This window comes from Vombatus ursinus, unplaced genomic scaffold (genome assembly GCF_900497805.2).
Source record: "Vombatus ursinus unplaced genomic scaffold, bare-nosed wombat genome assembly UNPS02004276.1, whole genome shotgun sequence".
In the NCBI taxonomy this organism is placed as follows: domain Eukaryota; kingdom Metazoa; phylum Chordata; class Mammalia; order Diprotodontia; family Vombatidae; genus Vombatus; species Vombatus ursinus.
In genome coordinates this window covers 378,766-404,719 of record NW_020944054.1, presented here as the reverse complement: position 1 = coordinate 404,719, position 25,954 = coordinate 378,766, and the positions used below count along the sequence as shown (strand labels likewise).

Sequence of the window (25,954 nt, the reverse complement as noted above, 5' to 3'; positions counted from 1 at the left end):
GTTCAAATCCTACTTCAGACACTCATTAGGTTTATCACCCTGGGGAAGTTACTTGATCTCACTGAGCCTCAGTTTCTTTAGCTGTAAAGTGGAGTAAATAACAGGCCCTGCCTCATAGGGTTTTTGTTAGGAACAAATGAGAAAATAAGTTTGCTGCAAAAAACCAATATCTAATTTACTGGCTGCAGTGTAGTGCACCAGAGAGTTTCAGCTCTGAAGCCTCAGGACCTGGATTTAAATTTCACTTTTAACCCTTGGGACCTATGTGATCTTGAGCAAGTCACTTTGTCCCTCTTGGCCTCAATTTCCTCATCTGTAAAAGAAGTGGGTTAGATTAGCTGACCTATGAAGTTCTTTCTAGATATCTAGGTTCAGTAAGCAGGCACACTGAGAGCACTGGCTTAGAAGTCAGAGGACCAGGGTGCTAATCCTGACTCTATTGCTTACTCAGAGTACAATGGGTAAAGTGTTGAGCCTGGAGTCAGAACCTGAGTTCAAATCCTTACTAGCTATGTGACCCTTTGTGACCAGGTCATTTAACCTGTTTGCTGCCTCCATTTCTTTATATGTTAAATGGGGATGACAGCCCCTACTTCACAGTGCTGTTGTGAGGATCAAATGAGATGATAATTGTAAAATGCTTAGCTCAATTTGCAGCACATAGTAGGCATTATATAAATGTCTATTATTATTATTAGTAATAATATTACTACCCCCCTCCTGGATCACTGTGGTGTGGCAGGGGGCTTGCATAGCAAAATAAAACTATAAGCTATGCGCGCAGTTACCCAGAGGTCATCGTGGAAAGTTTTGAGAAAAGGTGATCCACTGGAGAAGGAAATGGGAAACCACTCCAGTATCTCTGCCAAGAAAACCCTAAATGGAATCACAAAGAGTCGGACAGGACTGAAAACGACTGAACAATAACAACAAGGTAGAAGAGAGATTGGGTAAGTTCACCTTGATCAGAGGGCGAAAACAGGAACAACAGGTAGAAGTTGCATAGATCTAGGTTGACTTCCATCTGGAAAACCTTAGAATGAGACGGGTTGAGGTGAGGAAGTGAAGGTTCCCCTCACTGGGGCTCTTCCGAGGCTGTTGGTCGTTTTCAGATGGAGGTTACTTTTGGAGAAGGGGGTGACCTAGATTCATTCATTCATCAATCAAGTAGCATTTGCTAAGCACTTATTAAGCGCTAGGCACAAAAATCAAAGTCCTTCCTCTCAAGGACTGGCCACTCTATGGGGAAACACATGACTACATACATGTCGAGGAGGTATATGCCTTGGCTTGTATTAGGCACTGGGGAACCGTGAAAGAGGTGAAACATTCCTCGTCCCCGAGGCACTCACCCACACACCACCCCCACGCCAAGCCCGGGTGGAATCAAAGCGAACCAGCTCTTGCCCACGTCGCGCCACCCTCTAGCCCGGGCGGCACAGCCCCCGCGCCGCCGGGCAGCCTGTGGCCTTGGAGGTGCCCGGACCCTGGCATCTTTGGCACCGCGCCCTAGAGGCGCGGGCAGGGCCTCGCCGGGGATTGTGGGTAAGCTCTTTAAAAGATGTCCCCGCGCGCCTAGTTGGCCAGGAGCAGTCCAACCGGGCTCCTGTCTGCGCCATGCCACTGTCGCTCACCAAGCGCGGCCTTATGCTGCTGATGCGCGCCATCGGCTTCTTTATCGGCCTCTTCGGCATCGCAGCACGAGCCTTCGACTTCCCCCTGCGCCACTGCGGCTCCCGCATAACCCAGCCCACGAGCGAGCCCCTACTGCTCCTGTCAGGGGTGCAGCTAGCCAAGCTCATCCGCCGCAGGAAGGTGAGAGAGGGGCGGGGCGGCGCGAGGCGGGGCAGCGCGGAGGCGGAAAGGGGGGGAAGGGCGAGGCTGGGACTGGGCGAGGGCGGGTCGCGTACGCGCGACCCCCGCCGCCCCGGCCTTTGGGGGCTGGGCGTGAGGCGAGCCGCCGGGCCGCAAGGCTTTCTGGGAGTTGCAGTTCTCGGCCTTGGCCGAGACAGCCTCTCAAGTATCCCAGGCTCACTCTACGGGGGGCTCACTGCACGAGGGCCCACTCTACCCCCACCCTCGGAGCGAGCGCCTTACCCCACATTCGAGGCCACTCATTAGCGGGCAATGAGCCTGTTCTTGACTTCCTCGGCCTTCTCCTTTCCCTGCTTCTCCCTCTCCCCCTCCTCATTCAGGTCGCCTCCTCTTTCCCTTGCCTTTTTTCGGCGAAAACACGTTTAGCAACTCCTGTCCTTAGGTCTTGAGGTCTGAAAGTGGCCATACCAATTGCCTAGTCCATGCCTTTCCCTTAACAAAACGGGAAACTGAGGCCCACAACGGCGCAAAATGCCACACAAAGGCATAGTGAGTGGCAGAGCTGAGACCAGAACCTAGGGTCCCAAACTCTAGGACCCACCTATCTTGAAAATGTTTGGCTGCCCTCGATGATAATCTTAACTAGTTTTGCTAGTACATATAAAAATATGAATGAGGAAACAGAAGGTACATCATGTAACGGGCCTTGAATAAGTCCAGTAGAAGCAGCCCTGATGCCAAAACTGTAAGGACGCACTACACACCATGCTGAATTGGGAAATATCCACATTTTATTAAATGGTTAGTAAATATGGACTGAAGAGGCAGCTTGGTAGCTCAGTGGATAGAGGGCTGGACTTGGAGCCAGGAAGACTTAAATTCAAATCCAGCCTCAGACATGTACTGTGTGACCCTGGGCAAGTCACTTCACCTCTGTTTGCCTTAATCCACTGCAGAAGAAAATGGCAAACCACTCCCAATATCTTTGCCAAGAAAACCACATGATATGATCTACAAAGAGTCGGACTTGACTGAATGACTAAATATGGATTTAATGATTTTGTTAAAATTATTGGCCCTAGAATTGGAAGGCTCCCCCCCAAAAAAACCCTCATTTTAGTACACAAGAAAACCAAGGTCCACAGCTCTAGTGTAAGATGGCAGGGGAAGGAAGCAGCAGGGTCAGGATTCCTTTCCTTTCTCTATATGCCAGTTACCCTATGTTCCATTCTTCTAGCACCCAGCTCTCCTTCTAATGTCTGAGGAGGTTGGTCCAGTTCAATTTCATTACCATGTCTGCTAAGGAAACTGTATAAGGACTTTGAAAGAAAAGCAAAGAAAATTGTCATTACTGACTTGCTAATTATCAAAACCTGGTTCCTCTCTGGTAAATTGGTCTCAGGTAGTATGTGTGTATGTTTAACGTTTGTCAGGGGAGGAGGGAAAAGTAGCTTCCTTTTGTTTTCTCTCCTTAGGTGAGCTGGGATGGCAATTCTTTAGAATCTGTGGTGAAAAAGTAGCAGGATGCAATTGCAGTTTTTAGGCATATCAGTCCTAGAAGCAAACAGAACAAAAAACACATACACTTAGTCCCTTCCTTCCAATAGATCAAAACGAAATATGCCAAGAAGGTTCAGAAAAATCAGTCAATCTGGGAGACTTCCTTGAGGGCAAGGGGCATTTTCTTGTTATATTCCTGGTACCTGAAAGAGTGCCTTTCACTTGGCAGATACTTAACATTGTGGAATTGCATGAACTGACATGAACACAATGTTACAATGCTGCTGCTGCTGGGAGCTGTCCAGTCTCTTGGCATTATCAGTGTTTTATAGACAAGTCATTTCCCCAGTTTCCTCCTCTCCCAAATAATAGATTAAACTACACAGTTGCTGACCCCCTTTTCAGCTCTGTGATTCAGTGACCCAGCTTCACCCTTTGTTATGTTACTTTTTGGAAGTTCTTGTGAGCACAACCTTCCCGTTCGAGTCTCTCAAGTAACTCTAATTACCTTCTTTGTTTCAACATTAATGTTATATTTTGTGTTCATTTTGTATGGATTCACTTTCAGATCATCAACCTCAATCCCTCTCAGGAGGAGACTTTCACCTCCCTGGTGAAGTAGCCCAAATTCAGCTGTAGGAGGCATGACTTGGGGAGGGTTTCATTGAGGTGGCTGATCCTGTCCAGTCTACTGTGATTCTTGTTGGGTTCCATCATAAGGGTAGTTCCTCCCTAACCTCAGAGGTCTTAATGTCTTCCTGGCTTTGGACAGAGATGCCAGCATCTGTATTACTTAAATGACATAGAAATGTTAGCTCTTATTATTAACAAGAGCCTATAGCTTTCTGTTCATTGAATATACTCTAAAGCAAGGGCCTTTTGGTGTGTCCTGGGCCCCTTTGGTGGTCAGGCTGATGAAGCCTAAGGACCCTTTCTCAGAATCACATTTTTAAATACATAAAATACATATTATGACAAAGGAAACCAACTATATTGAAGTACAGTTATCAAAATTAAAAAAAAAAGCTCATAGATGCTAGGTGAAGAAATCCTGCTCAAAAATAGGCAACGATGGAGAACAATGAAGCTTGGATATGATTAATGATTTTATTAAAATCATTGGCCCTAGAGTTGAAAGGGACCCCCCAAATCCCCTTATTTTAGGAAATGAGAATACCAAGGTCCACAAATCTTGCATAAAGTTACACAGGAAGTAAGCAGGGTCAGGATTCCTTTCCCTTCTCTGTATGCCAATTACCCTATGTTCCATTCTTCTAGTCTCCAGCTCTCCTGTGTAGGAACATAAGGGGATATACATAACCCCAATAGCAAAGCGGGGATTAAACCCTGTCTTACAGCTTTCCTTGTTAGAGAGCTACAGTTGAATTCTTGAAGTGCACTGCATTCCTTAGAAAAAGTCTAAAGACTATTTTGCTGACACAAGGGATTTTGAGGCCACATTTAATCCCTTCACCATCCGCTATTCCTCAATACTTGAAATTCTGCTCCTCCATTTCACTCCCAAATTTCTTGAATGAGCGAGCTATGGATTCTTGCTGCTTCTGTTGGATTTCCAACAATCCTTTGCAATCCAGCTTCTCCCCTCACCATTCTTCTGAGAGTTGTCTTCCTACTTTTCTCAATGTTATTCTTTTTCTTTTCATCCCCTAAACATAACATGCCTCAAGGTTCATTCTTTGTTTCTCTCTTCCTCCTTCTCCCGTACTTTCATTTTTTTTTATTAAATATTTCTTGATCCCATCCAATGTGCCAGGTATTGTGCTGAACTTCACATCTTGGCATCACTGTTGGGGTGAGAGAGCTGTCTGGAGGTGGGCATGTGCTGATCAGCAGGATAGTGGGGACCTTCAGCTGTGGGAGTGATTGTGATCAGCTCTCTGAGGCTAAGGGGTGGCCTGATGACACACAGAGGGGCATCTACCTAAATTCCATTCCTGAGTACAAATGACTTTACTTCTTTGTTGTCTGCTTCTTGTCCCTCTCAACAGAAGTTGTTGACCAGCCTTCTGACTGGTTTCCCTGCCTCCCCATCTCCTACCCTCTGTACTCAATCCTATGCAGTACTGCAGTGTGAATCTTCCTACAATATCTCCTCTGTCCTGTTATTCTCCTACCTACTGAAGGACCCTCCACTGTCTCCAGAATATAGGTCAGATCCCCACCAGATGCGGACCAACTACCAGCTATGAGGCAGAAAAGCCAACCTAGCTGAACAGCAAAGGGATAGACAGGAGGCAGTGCATGCTGGCAACTCACCACCTGTACCACCTCTTCCCTCGAGTTCCAAAGGCAATATCCCACAACTGCTAGAAAGATCAGTGCTCCCCACCGACCCTGCTTCCTAGCTCAGCCCCTTAAGCGATCATCCAGGGAATCATTTTCTGTGGAGATGAGACTTGGCAATGACTTCTGTAGGTGGATCAAATGATTCACCATTACATTTGGATATGGTTTTATCAGTGGAAATGACATTCAAAATTATACGTTACCATCTGCTTTGCTGCTCTACCCCAAGAACTACTGGGACTTTCCAACTTCTAGCTGAAATCTACTACATGTGTTGTCTTTCCCATTAGAATGTGAGCTCCTTGAGATCGGGGAACTGTCTCTGGTTTGGGTTTTTTTTTGTTTTTTGTTTTTTGTTTTTTACTTTGTATCCCCAGGACTAGGTTTTTCATTTATTTTTGTCACCATACATTGATACAAGTGGCTTTCTCCACCTGAAATAACCTTTTCTTCCCATCTTGGTTTATCTCCCTTCTTTATTATGGCACTTACAGTCTACTCTATGTTATGACAATTTGGGTCCTATTTCTATACCCACTAGATGGTAAGTTCCTTTAGAATAAGAGCTGTATCTTAATCCTTCTTGTAATCCTTGGCTATGCCCATTCTGCCTCTCATAGTGCCTTGCTCAAGGTAAGTGCACCACAAATATTGATTAATGGAATCATTGATTGAAGTCTTCGCAAATATGGAATGCTACTTGCTTCTTAATGTGGGGTGTTTTTTTTTTTAATTTTGCAGGTGAAGTGTATAGATGTCATTAACACATATATTGACCGAATAAAGGAAGTGAACCCAATGATCAATGCAATTGTCAAGGATAGGTGAGTCAGAATCCCAGGACAGGCCTTTATAATTACTCATAAGCAGGTATGAACTTGCTGCAAGTGAGAGGGAATTATAATTTTTTCCAAAGTTTGTCATCTCTTAGTAACAATGATTGGGAAACAAATTCTTATCTCCATATCCCTTGGGGAAAAGGCTGGTGCTTTAGGGATTCTAGATGCTTTGGTTTCATTGTCCATGACAGCTCTCTTTTGATCAGCTATCTTCACCAACATTTCATAGCACAGCTAACAGCTAGGAAAAATGCTTTGGCAAGCAGCAGGAGGCAATCCTGCAAGGAAGGGAATGGAGCTTGCCCATCTTGGATTCCTTTCCACTGAATAACCCTTATATTCCTGTTTGGACTATCTGTCTTTCTGTGACTCAAGTTCTAAGTGACCCAAGATCCTTTCATGATTAAAAATCAAATTGCTTCTTACAAGAGTAGAGTATTTCCACTCCTATATAGAAGACATATAAACTGAGATATTGAAAAGTCCTAATCCCATGCATTTGAAATGGACTTTTTTTTTGTGCCATCACATGAAATAATGGCTTCATTGGGGTAGCAGAGTATAGTTCAGATACTCACAACAGATGCACTTTTGCTTACCAGTTTCCATATTTTTATGCTTTTCACTTAAATGAGAGTTTTTTTTCCTCCCCAGATTTGAGGCAGCTCAGCAAGAAGCTTTGGCAGTAGATAAAAGGCTGTCAGAGGAACAGGAAGATGAAGCAACACTAGAAAAGAAATGGCCCTTCTTGGGGGTCCCTTTGACTGTCAAGGAAGCCTTTGAGTTGCATGGTATCCTTTATTTTTCTCAAGGTGTATTTGGATTGAACTTATAGGTGATATATATTTCTCTGATCCTCTAGCAGAAAGGATAAACATTTATTAAGTGCCTACTATATGCCAAGCATTAATGTAGCTGAATGGCATACAAGGCAATTTGGATGGGTGGGTAGGGACTAGGAACTGGAGGAATCAAAACAGGCTTCCTGTAGGAGTTAGCTTTAAGGAAGCTAGAGTGAAGTGGGTGTACACTCCAGTTCTGAAGACCAGTACATGCAAAGGCTTGGAGATGGTCAATGCATTGACATGCACAAGGAAGAACAAGGTTTGGAGTTGCCCATTCACTTAATGGCTTGAGTTCCATTAGACTTCCTAGTTTGTTTTTTTTTTAAATCAGGCTGCTCTGTTTTTTTTTTTTTTTGAGGGGGGGCACTGGGCACATGGGCAACTGTGATCATTAGACCAACATAAGGCTGTTTTTTTTTCATATTTTACTACCTAGAATCCAAGAATCCACGAATTGAAGCCAATTTGTCCTGTCTTTGTCCTAGGAATGCCCAATTCTTCAGGCCTGGTGAACCGTCGGAATGTTGTCTCCAAATCAGATGCTATAGTAGTGGCATTGCTAAAGCAAGCTGGTGCTATTCCCCTTGGAGTGACCAACTGCAGTGAGCTTTGCATGTGGTATGAGTCCAGCAACAATGTCTATGGCAGAACCAACAACCCATATGATGTGCAGTGCATTGTAGGTGGTAGTTCAGGTGAGTTATATGATTGAGTTAGAAGGGAGGAAGTAGTATATTAAGACTATAAAGTGAAATAAGGGTCATTCAATCAATCAATAAGCATTGATCAAGCACCATAGGTGCAAATGAGAAAAAGAAAGCAGTCCCTACCCTCAAGGAGCTTGTAGTCTAATGGAGCTGAGAAATGGTCCTGTTTACCCAATTGGTCTGACTTATAAGTTAGTAGATAAAGACATAACTATAGGAAAATCTTTTCAACACAAATGTAAACTTTGAAGAGAGATCAGTTCAAGATGGTTATTTTTCTCACAAAGACTTTCTAGCTTTAGGATGAGATTCAGTCAATAAGTATTTATTTGCTACTTATTGTATATCTAGCACTATGGTTTCCTTTGTTTAAAAGGAAATTATTATGTTTTGTTTTTACATGGCCTTCCTTTCTAATTTAATATTTTATTTTTAAATTTTATTTTTTATTCTGACTTTCCAAACACAAAAAGAACATTTTCATATACAAAGTAGAATAGAAAGAGGATAATTTGTGAAAACTAGAATCTCTATGACATATAGTTTGCTTTTAAAATGTATATAACAGTGGCCCTGGAGTCCGGAGGACCTGAGTTCAAGTCCAGCCTCAGACACTTGACACTAGCTCTGTGACCCTGGGCAAGTCACTTAACCCTGATTGCCTCACCAAAAAAAAAAAAATCTAAAATGTATATAATAAATTAACCTTGTTACTTTTTACCTTTTAATTTTTCCAATAAGTAAGCATTTGTTTTCTCTCCCTCCCACCTCACCCTCACTGAAAAAGAAACAAAGAAAATACTTATGACAGAATCTTATTTACATAGTCAGGCAAACATATAACTTATAACATAGTCAAGCAAAACAAGTTCCTACATTGATGATGTCAAAAAATATATGTGTCATTCTACATCTTGACTCCATCACTGAATGATAATAATGATGATGATGATGATGATGATGATGATGATGATGATGATGATGATAGTAGCTAACATTTACATAGCATTTACTATGTGCCAGGTATTGTGCTAAGCACTTTACCAATATTATCTCATTTGTTACTCATTTCAACACTGGGAGGTAGGTGCTATTATCATCCTTATTTTAAAGATGAGGAAACTGAAGCAAACTGGTGAAGTGACTTGCCCAGAATTACACAGCTAGGAAGGATCTGAGGCTGAATTTGAACTCAAGTCTTCTCAACTCCAGGCCCAGCACTCTGTGCATTATGATGCCCCAGAGCTGCCTCATTATTTCTGTTAGGAGGTGGGCGGTATTCTTCACCATGAGTCCTCTGGAATCCTGTCTGCTCATTGCATTGATCAGAGTTTTTGTCCAAACCAAATAACAATATTTTTTTAAAGAAAAAAAAGAGGAAGAAAAAAATTTCAATCAGCAAAACCAATCAATTCCTAAAAAAAGTCTGAAATATATGCCATGTTCCACACCAGTGGCCCTCTCACCTCTGCAAAGGAATGGGGTGGAAGTGTTATTTCATATCCCTTCTTTGGGGCTATGCTTGTTCTTTGTAATTTTGCAACATTTGCTTTTGATTGTTTTGTGGTTTTTATTCTTTTCATTTACATTGTTGCAGTCATTGAGATTGTTTTCCTTGACTCTGATGACATCCTTCTGTATCAGTTCATGTAGATCTTCTCTATACACATCACATACATCATTTCTTATGCACAGTCTTAGTCTGTTACATTCATGTGCCACAGTGTGTTTAGCTATTCCCTGCATGATGGGTATCTACTTTGTTTCCAATTCTTTGCTAATACGAAAAGCGCTGCTATAAAGATTTTGGTGTGTAGGAGGACTTTCTCCTTATCAATGACCTACTTAGAGTAAATGTCTAATAATAAAATCTCTGAGTCAAAAGATGTGGACATTTTAGTCCCTTTATTTGCACAATTGCAAGTTGTTTTCCAAAACGATTGTAAAAGTTCACAGCTCCATCCACAATATACCAGTGTGCCTCTCTTCCTACAATCCTTCCAATATTTACTATTCCCATCTTTTGTCATCTTTGACAAATTGCAGGGTATGAGGTAAAACCTCAGGGTTGTTTTGGTTTTTCATTTCTCTTATTATTAGTTATTTAGAGCATTCTTTCACATGGCTGTTAATAATTGCAATTCTCTTGAGAACTGTTCATATCTTTTGACTATTTATATGTTGAAGAGTAGCTTTTGGTTAGATATATATACATGTATCCATATTTATCTATTATTTATATGAGTTGGATAACAAATCCTTATCTTTGATAAAATTGGATACAAACATATTTCCCCATTCTACCACTTCCTTTCTAAACCTAGATGAGTTAATTTTGTTTGTGCAGAAGCTTTTCAATTTCACATAATCAGAATGATCTATTTTATCTTTTGAAAAGTTCTTAAGTCTTTCAAAGTTGTTTTTAACCATTCCAGAGAAACCAGAGAAGACTTGTATAAAGTGATATAGAGTGAAATGAGCAGAACTATAACAATAAAATTGAAAGACAACTTTGAAAGACATAACAACTCTAATGCAGTAACCATTTCTTATGGCATAATCGTAATACATTACATTCATATACCATAATTTGTTTAGCCATTCTCCAATTAAGTGGGGGCCCCTTTAATTTCCAGTTCTTTGCTACTATGAAAAGAATTGCTATAAATACTTTTGTACACATGGGCCTTTTTCCTCTTTAATTGATTTCTTTGGAGTATAGGCCTAGTATCATTAAGTCAAAGGCTATGCACAATTTACTAGCTTTGGAGGAAAAATTCCAAGTTGCTTGTCAGAATGAGTTCACAAGTTCACAGCTCCACCAAAAAGTGTAATATTGTACCTGTTTTCCTTCATCACTTTTAACATTTGTCACTTTTTCCTTTTGTCAACTCTGCCATGGGTATGAAGTAGAATCTCAAATTCACTTGTTACTTTCAAGGCCATGCTGCCCTCTCTGTATTGCCCTTTGAACATGCTTCTGTTCTTTTTACATTCTAAAAAGGCTTCAATGACCTGCTTTTCATTTATCTATCTATTCATTCATTTATCTATTTATTTATCTATTTATTTAGCAGCACTATGAATAGTTCCCCCTTGCCTCCAACAGTCCTTCCCCTAAAATAAAAAAAAAGAAAATCACAATCCTTATAACAGATAAACATTGTCAAGGAAAACAAATCCACACATTTACCATGTCCAGAAATGTATGGCTTAGTCAGTAAGTGGGTAGCATGTTTCCTCATCAGTACTCTGGAGTCATGGTTGGTCATTTCATTGATCAGAGTTCTTGTATTGTTCAAAATTGTTTGTCTTTACAATATTGTTATATCTTTTGTTCAATAATTGTTCTCCTGGTTCTGCTTACTTCACTTGCATCAGTTCATGTAAGACTTCTCATGTTTTTCTGACAGCATCCTTTTCATCATTTCTTATAGCACAATAGTATTCCATCACAATCATATACTACAACCTGTTGAGCCATTCTGCAATTGATGGGCATTCCTTCAGTTTCCAATTCTTTGCCATCCTTTGCCAACCAATTCTTTGTCCTTTTCCTTTTTGATTTTTATCTCTTTTGGAATACAGACCTAATAGTGGTATTGCTAGGTCAAAGGCTATGCATGGTTTTATAGCCCTTTGGGCATAGTTCCAAATTGCTCTACAGAATGGCTGAACCAGTTCACAATTCCACCAACAATGCATTAATGTCTCATTTTTCCCACATCTCCTCCAACATTTGTCATTTTCCTTTTCTGTCCTATTAGCCACTCCAATAGATATGAGGTAGTACCTCAGAATTATTTTAATTTGCATTTCTCCAATCAATAGTGAGTTACGGTATTTTTTGTTCATACGGCTATAGGTAACTTTGATTACTTCATCTGAAAACTGATCATATCTTTTGATCATTTATTAATTGGGGAATGGATCTTATTTTCATAAATTTGACTCAGTTCTCTATATGTTTGAGAAATGAGGCTTTTATCAGAGAAACTTGCTTCAAAATTTTTTCAGTTACTATTGCTAACTGTATTTCCCTCCATCCTATTCCCTGCCCCATTTATTCTAGTCTCTCTCTCCTTTCACCCTGTCCCTCCTCAAAAGTGTTTTGCTTCTGACTACCTCCTCCCCCAATCTACCTTCCCTTCTATCACCCCCCCCCCTTCTCTTATCCTCTTCCCCACCTGCTTTCCTGTAGGGTAAGATAGATTTTGATACTCAATTGAGTGTGTATGTTATTCCCTCTTTGAGCCACTTCTGATGAGAGTAAGGTTGATTCACTCCCCCTCACCTCCCTCTTCTTCTCCTCCACTGTAAAAGCTTTTTCTTCTTTTATGTGAGATAATTCACTCTATTCTACCTCTCCCTTTATCTTTCTCCCAGTACATTCCTCTCTTACCCCTTAATTTTATTTTTTAGATATCATCCCTTCATATTCAAATCACCCCATACCATCTATCTATCTATCTATCTATCTATCTATCTATCTATCTATCTATCTATCTATCTATCTATCTATATTCCTTCTAACTACTCTAATAATGAGATGGGTCTTATGAGTTACAAATATCATCTTCCTATGTAGGAATGTAAACAGTTTAACCTTATTAAGTCCCTTATGATTTCCCTTTCCTGTTTACCTTTTTTTGTGCTTCTCTTGAGTCTTGTATTTGAAAGTCAAATTTTTGTGTTCAGTTCTGGTCTTTTCATCAAGAATGCTTGAAAGTCCTCTATCTTATTGAATGTCCATTTTTCTCCTGAAGGATTATACTCAGTTTTACTGAGTAGGTGATTCTTGATTGTAATCCTAGCTCCTTTGCCCTCCAGAATATATTCTAAGTCCTCTGATCCTTTAATGTAGAAGCTGCTAGATCTTCTGCTATCTTCACTGTGTTTCCATGATACTTGAATTTTTTCTTTCTGGCTGCTTTCAGTATTTTCTCCTTGACCTGGGAACTCTGGAATTTGGCTATAATATTCCTGGGAGTTTTCATTTTGGATTTCTTTCAGGAGGTGATTGGTGGATTCTTTCAATTTCTAATTTTCTCTCTGGTTCTAGAATATTAGGGCAGTTTTCCTTGATAATTTCTTGAAAGATGATATCTAAACTCTTTTTTTGATCATGGCTTTCAGGTAGTCTAATAATTTTTAAATGATCTCTCTTACATCTATTTTCCAGGTCAGTTGTTTTTCTAATGAGATATTTCACATTGTCTTCTATTTTTTTCATTCTTTTGATTTTGTTTTATCATTTCTTGATTTCTCATAAAGTCATTAGCTCCATTCTAATTTTTAAGGAACTATTTTCTTCAGTGAGCTTTTGGACCTCCTTATTCATTTGGCCAATTCTGCTTTTTAAAGCATTCTTCTCTTTATTGGCTCTTTGGACCTCTTTTACCATTTGGCCTAATCTGTTTTTAAGGTATTATTTTCTTCAGTATTTTTTTGTGTCTCCTTTAGCAAGCTGTTGACTCATTTTTCATGATTTTCTTGCATCACTCTCATTTCTCTTCCCAATTTTTCCTCTACCTCTTTTACTTGATTTTCAAAATTCTTTTTGAGCTCTTCCATGGCCTGAGACCAATTCATATTTTTCTTGGAGGCTTCAGACATAGGAGCCTTGACTTTGTTATTTTCTTCTGAGTCTGTGTTTTAATCTCCCTTGTCACCATAGTAACTTTCTGTAGTCAGAGTTTTTCCATTGATTTGCCCATTTCCCCAGCCTATTACTTGACTTTTAACTCTTTGTTAAAGTAAGGCTCTGCTTCCAGGGTGAAGGTGTACTGTCCTAAGCTTCCAGGGTTTTGTGAAGCTGTTTTCAGAGAAACTTCTAAGGACCTATAAGTTTTCAGTTCTTCCAAGGTGGTATGATCTAAGGAGAGGTGTTTACTACCCTCCTTGCCTTTGCTCTGGTCTATGAGCAACCACAAGCACTCTTTTCTGCCCTGGAACTGTGAGGAGGGTCCTCCCTCCACTGCTGCCACAAACTCTGCTATGCTAGTGCTCCTCCTTGCCCTGGGACTGCCACCCAGACTGGAACCCAATTCTGAGTATGGGCAAAGCAAGAGTCCTGCCTCAGTGCTAGCAAAAAGACCTCTGTAATCTCCTTCTGACCAGTTGTTTGACCCCCTTACCATCTGTGGGCTGAGAGCTCTGGAATCAGCTGCTGCTGCTGCTGATTCAGTGGCTCCCAAGGCTACTCCTGGTTTGCTGTGGCAGGGCTATGCTGGCATGGCCTGTGCTAGACTGCACGCCAATCTTACCCAGGTGTAACAGACCTTTCCTGCTGACCTTCTAAGTTGTCTTTTGTGTCTGTGGGCTGAGAGATCTGGAAACTGCCATTGCTGCTAGTGATTCAGGCTCCCAGATGCCTGCTTCAGGTTTGTTGGGCCCTGGTCTGCACTGGTGTGGCCTGGGCTTGATTGCACTCCTCTTTTACCCTGGTGCAACAAATCTTACTTGCCAACCTTCCAAGTTGTTTTGGATTGTAAATGTTTTCACTCCATCTTTTTGTGGGTTCTGCTTCTCTAGAATTTGTTTAGAGTCATTTTTTAAAGGTATTTGGAGGGGTTTAGGGGAGAGCTTAGGTGAGTCCCTGCCTTTACTCTGCCATCTTGGCTCCACCCTCCTTTCTTCATTTTTGAGCACATCTCTCCCCACTTTCCTACCTAGTGAACCATCTCTTATAACAAAGGTTAAAAAAGAAAGAACACAAAAAATCCAGCTGTCACCAGACCATCCACAGAGTCTGGCAGCATACACTAAGTTCACACCTGCAGTCCCCAGCTCCTCAATGTAGGGGGGAGGGTCATTTTCTCATCTGTTCTTTGGCACCAAGCTTAGTCACTATAATTACATACTCTCTCTATATAATTACATGCAACTCTTACCTGTGGCTCCCAGAAGCTGTAGCATGAGCAGTGGCCACACCCTGGTAAAACCCTCTCAGCAGATGGGCTAAATCAGGTTGAGGGTAACCAAAGTCCTCAAACCCATTGGTGAGTTAGGGGGATGTCTATCCCAAGCATGTAAAGACTTCCCCTTGGCAGAATGGATGGATGAGACAATTTGTTCCAACAGCCACGAAGATATCTGTTGCTGTGGAGGGCTTAGACCAGAGCTTGGTCAGATATCAACAATGCCAAGGTCATTCATTGCAACCTGGGCCATCGTAAATTGTTCTGACTTTTGTCTTGCCACTGGACTTTGATGAGTGTGACTGACAACTTTGTGCGATTTTGCAATTCACGCACGAGTCAAGGCATCACCCCATGATGTTACTGGTCCTCTTTGAAAATAAAGGACAAACAACAACCACATAATTACATAGCCCTCTATTTCTTATCTTTCCTTCTCTGTTTTATTTGCCTCCCTTCCCCCTTCAAATATTTGTTTTCTGGGAGCCCTATGGAGATCATGTGGGGGAAATTTTGGTGATATATAAAAAAAAGGTATCATTAATTATTCATTTTATATAAAATTTCAATATGTATTTATATATTTATAATATATATTTATATTTAAATTACACATTTAAATATATTTATATGTAATATATTTAAATATATTTAAATTTTATATTCATTTTAAAAACATCACATAAAAATTGAAGGACCTGAGATGTTTAGCCTAGAAAAGAGAAGATGTCCATGGTTGTGGCCTTCAAATATTTGAAGAATTATCATGTGGAAAGAGGATTAAATTTATTCTGTGTGACCTCAGAGAACCAATTGATAGAAGTTCTAGGGTGCCTACTTTTTTGATTCAATGTAAGGAAAAATTTTTAAACAATTAATTTGAGCTGCTTTCAAGTGGAATGAATTACCTCAGATAGGTAATAAGTTCTCTGTCTTTGGGAGTCTCCAGGCTAAGGCTGGATAACCATTTGTCAAAGATATTGTGGAGGGGACTTATGCTTCTGATATGGGTTTGCAGTAGTTGACCTTGAAAGTCCTTTATGATTCCAAACTTCTAGGAAATGTTTATTGGGTATATGGCATGTACAAGACACTATTCTGTGGTAGGCTAGGCTAGCTATTATAGGTTGTGGGATATTAAAAATGCTTCTGGTCCTCAAGAAGCTTCCAGTATGGCCCCTACATTCTAGTAGAGGCTGTAAGGCGTAGACACAAATAGCTATTTCTGAGGAGAGAGAGTGGAGAGGAAATTTCATCTTTTTCTTTCTGTAGGATTATTTGTATTCTTCTATGGCATATAAATTATGCAGACTATGGCAAGGCAAGTGCCTAGTGACCATACTGTTTCTACCAAATAGAGATGTTGTTCCAAATAGGATCTTGCCCAAACTTTTCCAAATATGTTTTTTCCAGGTATAGACCTGGAAGTTTCCATGTATTTACCACAAGAGATCTCCCTCTGATCCTCTCTGCTTCCTGCTAATGTTCTAGGCTTTTACCTAAAATCATAACAACTTCGTGATAGTCTGGCACCAAAGAAGGTAACTTACTAATCTTTAGTAGCCCCATTCTCCCTAGGAAATGGACATATCACTGTTCTAAAACACATGATAAGATGGGGATGATCATTTATAAGCCTTTATTTTGTATGATCCACGAGTAGATGGGTACTTCAGAATGTTTCAGTGGCTCTTACTTTGCTGCCACCAGGATCCAGTACTAGGGCTTATTTGTTTGCTTGAAGGCTTCTTTCTTGTGTTCTCAGGAGGTGAAGGCTGTGCTCTAGCTGCTGCCTGCTCAGTAATTGGTGTGGGCTCAGATATTGGTGGCAGCATCCGGATGCCAGCTTTTTTCAACGGTATTTTTGGACATAAGCCCACATCAGGTAATGTTCATTTGGGGCCGGGAGCAGGGTGGGGTGTGGGGAATGAGATCCATTGCTCTCCAGCAGGAGAACCCTGGTCATTGGGAAGATTATATTCTACTACACAAGGCTGATGTTCTCTATAACTCAGAAATATGTATAGGGTTTTGGGAGTAAAAACTTAAGTGCCATTGTAATTCTGAACCCTATAATTAGTTCTGTCTCCTCAGTACTGAGTATATACTTGCTAAGCATGTCACAATTAAAGAGTGCAGTTTTGATCTCTCAAAATTGAGCAGTACAAATGGAAGGTACAGAAAATAGGATAAAAAGTGAGATCCATGAAGAAAAATGAAAGATATTTGTGTTATTTAGCATGGAAAAGAAGGCAAAAGAATAACATCAGAAATATGGACAGTTGTCACAAGGAAGATATTGACTAAGTGCCTCCCTCCACATAGGCTTAAGTTGTAGCACCAGAAAGTTGGGTTAGGAGAAATAAGAATATTTGGGGGGAAAAAATTATCTTCCCCTGGTGACCATCCTTCTGGGAAAGATGGCCTCTTGAAGTGTGGTGGTTTGAGATCTATATTGCTTGAGGGGGAGGTGGCCATGGCAGTAGAATTGCAGGCCCTTGAAATACTGAATCAAGCAAAGGTTTGAACACTGAGATAGCTCCCTCCCCCCAAAGAAAAGCTAGTTATGTCCAGAAAGAAAATCATCTGTCTTTGACTAGGAAATGTAAACCTTTCCTGCAGAAACACAGATGTTTCTAGGGTTCCATTTCTAGACTCTGGTTGAGTCTGGACAGAGGGATGGGGACCTTCCAGTTCACCTAAAGCCCATGTTATTGTTTGCCCATTGAGTCTGTAATACTGTCCCAGATGTGCAACTACAGACTGTATATTCCTGCTCATCACCCTATTACGGAGGATTTTCTAGAAATCATGTGGCTTTTGACCACTGCTTTCTTTCTAACAGGAGATATAGCAAGTGGCTTGCAAATGAATGAGTTTCACATTATAATGGAATACCTGGCTGGGAAGAAGTTCAAGGCCATCTCATTGTTTTTCTCTTCCTCCTTTTTTATAGATTTCCCTAAAAGTTCTGTGCCTTTGACCAGACCCACTGCCCTCTTTATTCTCTCACCAAAGTGGCACTAAAATCATCCTTCTCCCTTTGATCTCACTTCAGATACAGCTGTGGTAGGCCATAGTGGCTACAATGAAGCCATTAGCTCTGCAATAAAACCTATGTGGAGAAACATGTGGACCACTGGGCTAGGAAGGAAAGGCTTTTCCATGCTAACCTCTATATTTGTGCTTTCAGGAGTGGTCTCCAATGAAGGTCAGTTTCCCGTGGCCATGGGAGCCCAGGAAGAGTTCCAGTGCACAGGCCCCATGTGTCGTTACGCCGAGGATGTAGAACCTATGCTAAGAGTCATGGCAGGACCTGGCGTCCATAAGTAACTTCTTGACATTATCCTCTACCATAGCTATTTGATACCATTTCCACTCCCTTTATATTAATAGTGCCTGGCATTCTGACAGTGCTTTAAGGGTTATAAAGTGCTTTAGATGTATCCTCTCATTTGCTCCCTGGAGCAACCCTGAGAGGTCAGTGCCATAGGAATTATTATCTTCATTTTCCAAATGAGGAAACTGAAGCTCTGAGAAGTTTTGAGACTTGTCCATGGTCACTTAGCAGTGGTGTGAGAAACCCAGGTCTCTCCTGATCCTGAGTTCAGGACTTTAGCCCTTAAGTCACACTACCTTTGAATGCCTTTGACTTAGGTCTCATATCTATAAAACAGAGGTGCTGATTCTTCACTTCTAACGAAGAAATGTTATAAGTAGTGATAAGCCATTATCTGTAAGTGCTGACCTTTTTTAGAGCTTCCTGAAAAAGGTACTATATAAAAAGCAGGCAAGTGATCCAAAATTCACTCTCCTTATATAAGAAAACTGATTAATTTCTTGGTTCTTTTAACAACCTGACTTAACAACTATGCACAGACAGCCACATTGCCCTCCTTTCCATCCTCACTGTAGCTGTTTCTGCCTGTGTTTCAACAGTTACATTCTTGGGAGCCTCCCATCTGGCTTGGGTCAATTACCATCACAAGATGGCAGGCCACTGAACCCTTCCTAGTCTTCTTTTTAGTCCTTTGGCACTACCCCCAAATCCTTCTCCATCCTGCCGTTGCTGTTTGACCCTCTTCCCTGGCCAGAATCAGCTCCAAGATACAAGTTCCTTTGTTTTCTTCTTTACTTTTTAAAGGCTGAAATTCTCATAAAGGCAAGTTATAAATTTATCAGCTACTCTAATTTGGGCAGAAAGAGGGTTCTAGCAAATGTCTGGATAGTCAAAGGCCCTCCCATCCCCACATCATCCTACTTCCATGTTGTAGTGTCCTGGAGCCAGCTCAAACTAGCTTAAAAGAGCTGATTGTTAAATTTTCAGTGTGAGTTTTTACACCATGAAAATCAGCAAATGCTACTAATCAGGGCTTAATATATTGCTTTGTTAATTGTCTAGACTTAACGAAGTGATGGAGAAAGTTAATAATGGGAATTAAACTTAAAAGTGTGTCTTGCAAACATTTTGGAGAGCTGGTTGTTAAACATTTACCAGTACACCCCTGCTTCTATGCCTAGTTTATGATTTATTTCCATAACTCCTCACCTAATTCCACTTTCTGCTCTGGTAGACTATGGCATTCTCTGATGGCAAGACAACTTTGGTTTTCACTCTGTTGACTCTCACCCAAATATTCCTGACCATGCATTCTCCCTTCCAGTTTCTGACATGAGTATGGATTAGAGAGAGAACTTAAAAGGATCTCAATTCATCTGACTCCAAATTTAGTTCTCTTTCCACTATACCATGCTATATCTGCTTCATAGGGTTTTGAGGATTAGAAGAAATGACATCTGTAAAGTGCTCTGTAACACTTAAAACAATTTAAATATCTGCTCTCACTAGTAGAAGTGATAGTGGTGGTGGTGGTGATGGTGGTAGTAGTAGTAGTAGTAGTAGTAGTAGCAGCAGTAGTAGTATTTCTTCTGTATACTCCACAGACTCTCGAAGTTGGAAGGAACCTCAGGAGGAGCCACTAGTCAAACCTGGACCTAAACAAGAATTCCTTATGTAATATCCTTGACAAATGGTCCTCTAGTCTTTACTTGAAGATCTCCCATGAAGGGAACCCTGCTCTATCTTGTAACAGCTGTAGCTCTCCTTGCTAGAAGGTTTTCCCTTAATTCTCCCTCTCTCACTTGCACCCACAGCTCACGGTTATGCTCCCTAGGATGAAGTAGAACAAGGTTCTATTCTCTTCCACATGGAAGTACTTGAAGACAACTCTTCTGGCTTCTCTGATGGTTCTCTTCTCCAGGCTAACTGTCCCCAGGTCCTTTAGCTGATCCCAGCATGGGCCTTCTTCATCCTGCTCTTCTTCTTCCTCCTCTAGATACCTGTCAGCTGCACAATACTCTTTCTCCAGTGGGGCACCCCGCCCTCCTTTAAATTGTACCAGTGAAAGGAGGGAGCAGTTAGGTGGTGAAGTAGAGTGTTGGATCAGGAGTCAAGAAGACTCATCTTCCTGAGTTCAAATCTAGCCACAGACACTGATTAGCTGTGTGACCCTGTACAAGTCACTTCACCCTGTTTGCCTCAGTTTCCTCATCTGTAAAATGAGCTGGAGAAGGAAATGGCAAAAATCCAGTACCTTTGCCAAGAAAACCCCAAATAAGGTCACAAAGAGTCAGACATGACTGGATCCTTTGTTCAGAGGCAAGACAGCCCTAGAAGAGCAGGAGGAGCCCACTAAGGGGGGAAGGAGGTTAAGCAAGAGAAGGCTGCATCCACAGGCCCTGGCTTCCTAATGGTGTGTAATACCAGTCATGTATACTTCCCCTTTGCATGAACATATTAGTTATACACAAAGGTGAGCCTCTCTGAGCTTCAGTTTCTTCCTCTGCAGAATAGGAATAATAATACCTATATTACCTACCTCCCAGGCTAGTTGTTGTAAGGTTCCAATGAGATCATGTATGGGGCAGCTAGGTGGTACAGTGGATAGAGCTCTGCCCTTGGAGTCAGTAGGACCTGAGTTCAAATCTGACCTCAGACATTTGACACTTACTAGCTATGTGACCCTGGGCAAGTCACTTAACCCTACTTGCCTCACCAAAAAGCAAAAAAAAAACAAAAACAAAAACAAAAACAAAAAAACAATGAGATCATGTAGTGACGTGCTTCATTGTTGTTCAGTCATTTAGTCACATCCAACTCTTTGTGACCCAGTATACCATAGCACACTAATGCTATCCATGGGATTTTCTTGCCAAAGATACTGGAGTGCTTTGCCATTTCCTTCTCCATTTAGTAAACCTTAAACCAAAATGGAAAGAACACCCATCTAAAGTCAGATGACCTCGGTTCAAATCCCACTTCTGCCTCTTATTATATGTGTAACTTTGGGTGGGATATTTAACCTCCATAGACCTCAGTTTCTTCATCAGTAAAAAGAGGGAGTTGGACTAGATGACCTGAAAGGTCCCTGTCAGCTCTAGAACTCAGATCCTATGATCCTATATAAATATCTGCTATTAAATTAGAGAGGGCAAGCAACATAGAAAAGTGATAGATAAAAGAATCAGTGGGAAAATGTGGTTGATTTTCAAAATTTTGCTGTATTCTTACTTATGCTCTTCCATATTTTGAAGCTCTCACTCAAGTAAAGAGTTCATCTAACCCTCAACCCACCCTGCCTCTAGTTCACATATGCTGCCTTCAGGGAGCAAGAAAAAAGTCCCAGCTGTCCAATGCCAGGTGATTTTAGGCCAGTGGAATAATCAAGAGATTCAGCGTGCTTTTTAGTCTTCATCTTTGTATGAAAAATACAATCTTTTTTTTAAAAAAAAAAAACTAGAACTTGTCTGTTTGGTAACACGGCAATATTTCCTATCTTCATTGACAAATGATGTGATCAGATTGGCTCTGTAGAGGAGGTCCTGAAGTGGAGAGAGACCACAGGCAATGAAACTGGTTAGGAACCTCAAGCACTAGTCTAGGGGATACCTAAGGGGGTCTTAGCAAGAGGCATAGTTGTGAGAGTGGAAAGGGAAGGGGATGCCACCAGAGTGAGATTGTCGAAGTACAATAACAGGGATGTGGCCACTGATTGGAGGTGGGGGGATGGCAGCCATGGAGAGGGAGATATCAAGCTTAGTTGGCTGCAAAACAAAATGCTTTAGGTGTGCCCAGCCTTCATTATTGCTTGCTCCTGTAAGGTAGTCATCTACTCAAAATTGTTAAAAATTAGAGGGGAACACTGACCCAATCCATTTTAAATTCTATTCTTGCTGCCAAGATCCCTTAATGATCTAATTTGCAGGGGCAGACAGGAACTTATTCATATACCCGAGTTTGTTGTATCTTCTGCAAGTAGATATTAGATGCCCCTGCCTTCTCTTGCCTCTCTGACTGAAGGTGCTGCCTTAACCCTAAATCCACACTTTGCTTATCTTTCTTTATTGGTGTAGGCATTACAGGTACTTTTGTGTTGGAAGAGCTCACTATATCTGAAGTCAGAAGATTCTGACAATCTTGGGAAGTATTTTATAGCTCAGTAGTTTAGGTAGCGGGAGGAGACAGAGGTAAATATTTTTCTTAATATCCCTTTCTTTTTCTTTACCTCAGATTAAAGTTAGATAAAAAGGTTCCAGCACAAAAAATAAAATTCTACTGGATGGAACATGACGGCGGCTCACTTCTAGTCTCCCGAGTGGACGAAGAACTGCTTCAGGCCCAGAAGAAAGTAAGTGGGAGCAGGATTTAGTTATTTATGATAGTCATCACCTAAGAAGTGACATACTAAACTTTATCCTTCTTTGACTGCTAGTCGGAATACTAATGGTGGACATGTGGGTAGTACTGTCCAAAGCCAAGTTGAACTGTTTAAATGCCATTTCATGTGATTATAGCAAAAGTTCTACCAAACTCATACTCTTAGCTTCAACTAAAGTATGTGTATATGTATGTGGTGGAAAGAAGTCATAGGTTCAATAGATTTAGAGCTCAGAAGGATCTTAGAAGTCATCTAGTATAACTCTTCATTTTATTTTTTTGTTTTAAAAATGTTTTATTGATATCTCTTACCTTTATGTCTTAGTCACAAATAGACATGAATAAAGGCACATCTAAATAATCAGAGAAATATGAATTGCTCACGTGTAGACGACCAAATAAAAAAAAATGACAATTCTACCTACCTAAATTACTTTACTTGTTCAGCACCATACCAATCAAAACAAAAGGATTACTCTACAGATCTGGAAAAAACATATATAACCAAATTCATCTGAAGGGACAAAAGGTCAAGACTATCAAGAAAATCAATGAAAAAATTGGGAGGGGGGGGCCTAGCTGTACCTAATCTCAAACTATACTACAAAGCCATAATCATCTAAACAATTTGGTACTGGGTAAGAAATAGAGTGGTTGATCAATGGAATCCATTAGGTTTACAATATACTGAAGTAAATAAGCACAGTAAACCTAGTGTTTGATAAACCCAAAGATCCCAGCTATCAGGGCAAGAATTCACTATTCAAGAAAAACTGGGAAAACTGGCAGAAATATATATATATATATATATATATACACACACACACACATATATGTATATGTATATGTATGTATGTATACATATATGTGTGTGTTTCTTCATCCAATTTATGCCTAGTTCTTTGCTATAATTTAAAAGGCCGCTATTAATATTTTGGTATGTATTGAACCTTTGCTTATTTCTTTGAGTTATATGTCCAGTAGTGTGATTGCCATGATAAAAGGTATGGTCAATTTAGTAATTTTTCTTTAATAATTAAAAACTGAAATCCAAAGTAGTTAGACCACTCATTTTATAGCTTCATTCAAAGTGCATCAGTGTATTTATCTTCCACAGCCCTTCCAATATTCTTTTTTTTTTATCCTTGCCAGTTTGTATAGAGTGAAGTGAAACTCCAGATTACTTTTATTTGCATTTGGAGCATGTTTTTCTGTGGTTGTAAACTTTATTTTCAAAGCAATTCATATTTTTTGATGACTTATCCTTTGGGGAATGATTTGATGTTATATATTTGTGTCAATTTCCCACAGTTTGGATGTTGTTGTTCAGTTGTTTTTTAGTCGTATCCAACTCTCCGTGACCCCATTTGAGGTTTTCTTGGCACAGATACTGGAGGGATTTGCCATTTCCTTCTCCAGCTCATTTTATAGAGGAGGAACTGAAGCAAACAGGGTTAAGTGACTTGCCCAGAGTCACATTGCTAGTGTCTGAGACTGGATTTGAACTTGGGAAAATGAGTCTTCCAGACTTCAGGTCTGGCAATCTATCCATTGCACCACCTACCTGCCCCTATATAGTTTGGATATCAGACTTTTATTAGTAATATTTTATGAAAATATTTTTTTACTCTACTGATTCTAATTCTCTCATTATTAATTTTATCTGTCCAAAATTTTTTTAATTTTATGTAGTCAAAATTATCTATTATATCTCTTGCCATCTCCTCTTTTCTTTGTTTGGTTAGGAATTCTCCTCTTAGCCCTGGTTATGACAATTGCCAGATCTCATTTTAGGTTATTTTTTTATGCTGAGAGTTCTTATATTTAAGTTGTGTATCCATTTTGAGTTTGCGGTAGTAAATGGTATAAAATTATCTAATCATAATTTCTGTGAAACTGATTTTCAGTTTTCCTAGCTGTTCTTGTCTCCCAGTAATTTATATTCTAGAGTTTACCAAATGTTGTTCCGCTGTTTTGGATTGTTTCTGTTTCTTGCTTATCTAGTCAGTTCCATTAATCCACTTCTCTCTTTTTTTTTCTTAATACCAAATTGCTTTGCTGATTATTGTTTTATAACACAGTTGAAGCTTGGTAATGCTATCTCCTTCATTCACACTTTTTTTTCTCATTGTTTCCCCTAAGATTTCAGATCAAATGCATTTTGTTATGATTTTGTCTAGTTCTAAAAAGTGTCTTCTCCTAGGTAATTTAATTGGTTTAGCACTAAATCTGTAAATTAATTTAAGTGATGTTATGGGGCAGGATATTAGTGGAACACTAGCTGGGACTATAGTGATAAAGGAAGTTGTGGTGCCAACTTGAAGAAGTTTGGGTTAACTTTGCCCTTAGATTAATTGATCTGGGATCCAGCTGTGAGCTCTTTGGGCAAGAAGAAAATAAAAGTCTTATCTCAGTCAAATCCAGTACTTGACTCTTAAGCAATTCTCCAAGACTCTAAGTTATAATTGAGTTGCTGATCTGCATTGGTTTCTAAACCAGAAGGTCCTGCATCAGTAGAATCATGGATCAATACAGATATATTGTATGAATACATATGTGTGTATATGAACATGTTTTTTAAATAGAAACTTAACTGTTGGGGCAGCTAGGTGGCGCAGTGGATAGAGCACTGGCCCTGAAGTCAGGAGGACCTGAGTTCAAATCCAGCCTCAGACCAAAGACTTCACACTTACTAGCTGTGTGACCCTGGGCAAGTCACTTAACCCCAATTGCCTAAAAAAAAAAAAAGAAACTTAACTGTCTCTGATAAGCAGGTAAACATTCAGGTATCCCTGTCGTAAGCATTATTGCTGTCTGCAGTATCTGATTGGGTGGTACCCTCTAGGAAACTGCCAAAGTATAAGGAAAAATTTGTTCTGCTGCCTTCACTTGATGATCTTGGACAGAGTGAGACCTAGATAAATCCTGAAGTTCAAGGATGAGGGTCCCCAGTTTTAAGTAGCCTGTTCAATTGGAACTAATTCTTGTATTACAAAATGAGAGCTTTAGTCAGGTAGTCAGTAAACATTTATTGAGGGCTTATTATGGCACTGTGCTAGGTGCTGGGGATACAAAAAGAGGCAAAAGACAGTCTCTGCCCTCAAGGAACTTAAAATCTAGTGGGGAGACAACATGCAAACAAATATATACAAAGTAAAGGATATACGGGATAAACAGGAAATAACTGACAGCGGGAAGGCACTGGAATTAAGAGGGGTTGGGAAAGGCTTCCTGTAGGAGGTGGAGAAAAGAGAAGAGATTGGTTAGTGTAGAGGAGGTAGCCTGGGAAAGAATTGAAGAGTTG

General features: G+C 40.3%; 1 protein-coding gene across 4 annotated transcripts in view; it reads left to right on the top strand.

Moving 5' to 3' along the window:
- Positions 1 to 1,617: 1,617 nt before the first annotated feature.
- FAAH2 (fatty acid amide hydrolase 2) overlaps positions 1,618 to 25,954 on the top strand; it is a 56,716-nt gene continuing 32,379 nt past the window's right edge. For all 4 annotated transcript variants that reach the window (XM_027877571.1, XM_027877588.1, XM_027877593.1 and 1 more), the window contains exons 1-7: positions 1,618 to 1,815; positions 6,364 to 6,446; positions 7,116 to 7,252; positions 7,792 to 8,001; positions 16,699 to 16,818; positions 18,127 to 18,262; positions 22,504 to 22,621. In XM_027877571.1, coding sequence (XP_027733372.1) covers positions 1,618 to 1,815; positions 6,364 to 6,446; positions 7,116 to 7,252; positions 7,792 to 8,001; positions 16,699 to 16,818; positions 18,127 to 18,262; positions 22,504 to 22,621 — 1,002 coding nt within the window. The remainder of the gene's footprint in view (positions 1,816 to 6,363; positions 6,447 to 7,115; positions 7,253 to 7,791; positions 8,002 to 16,698; positions 16,819 to 18,126; positions 18,263 to 22,503; positions 22,622 to 25,954) is intronic.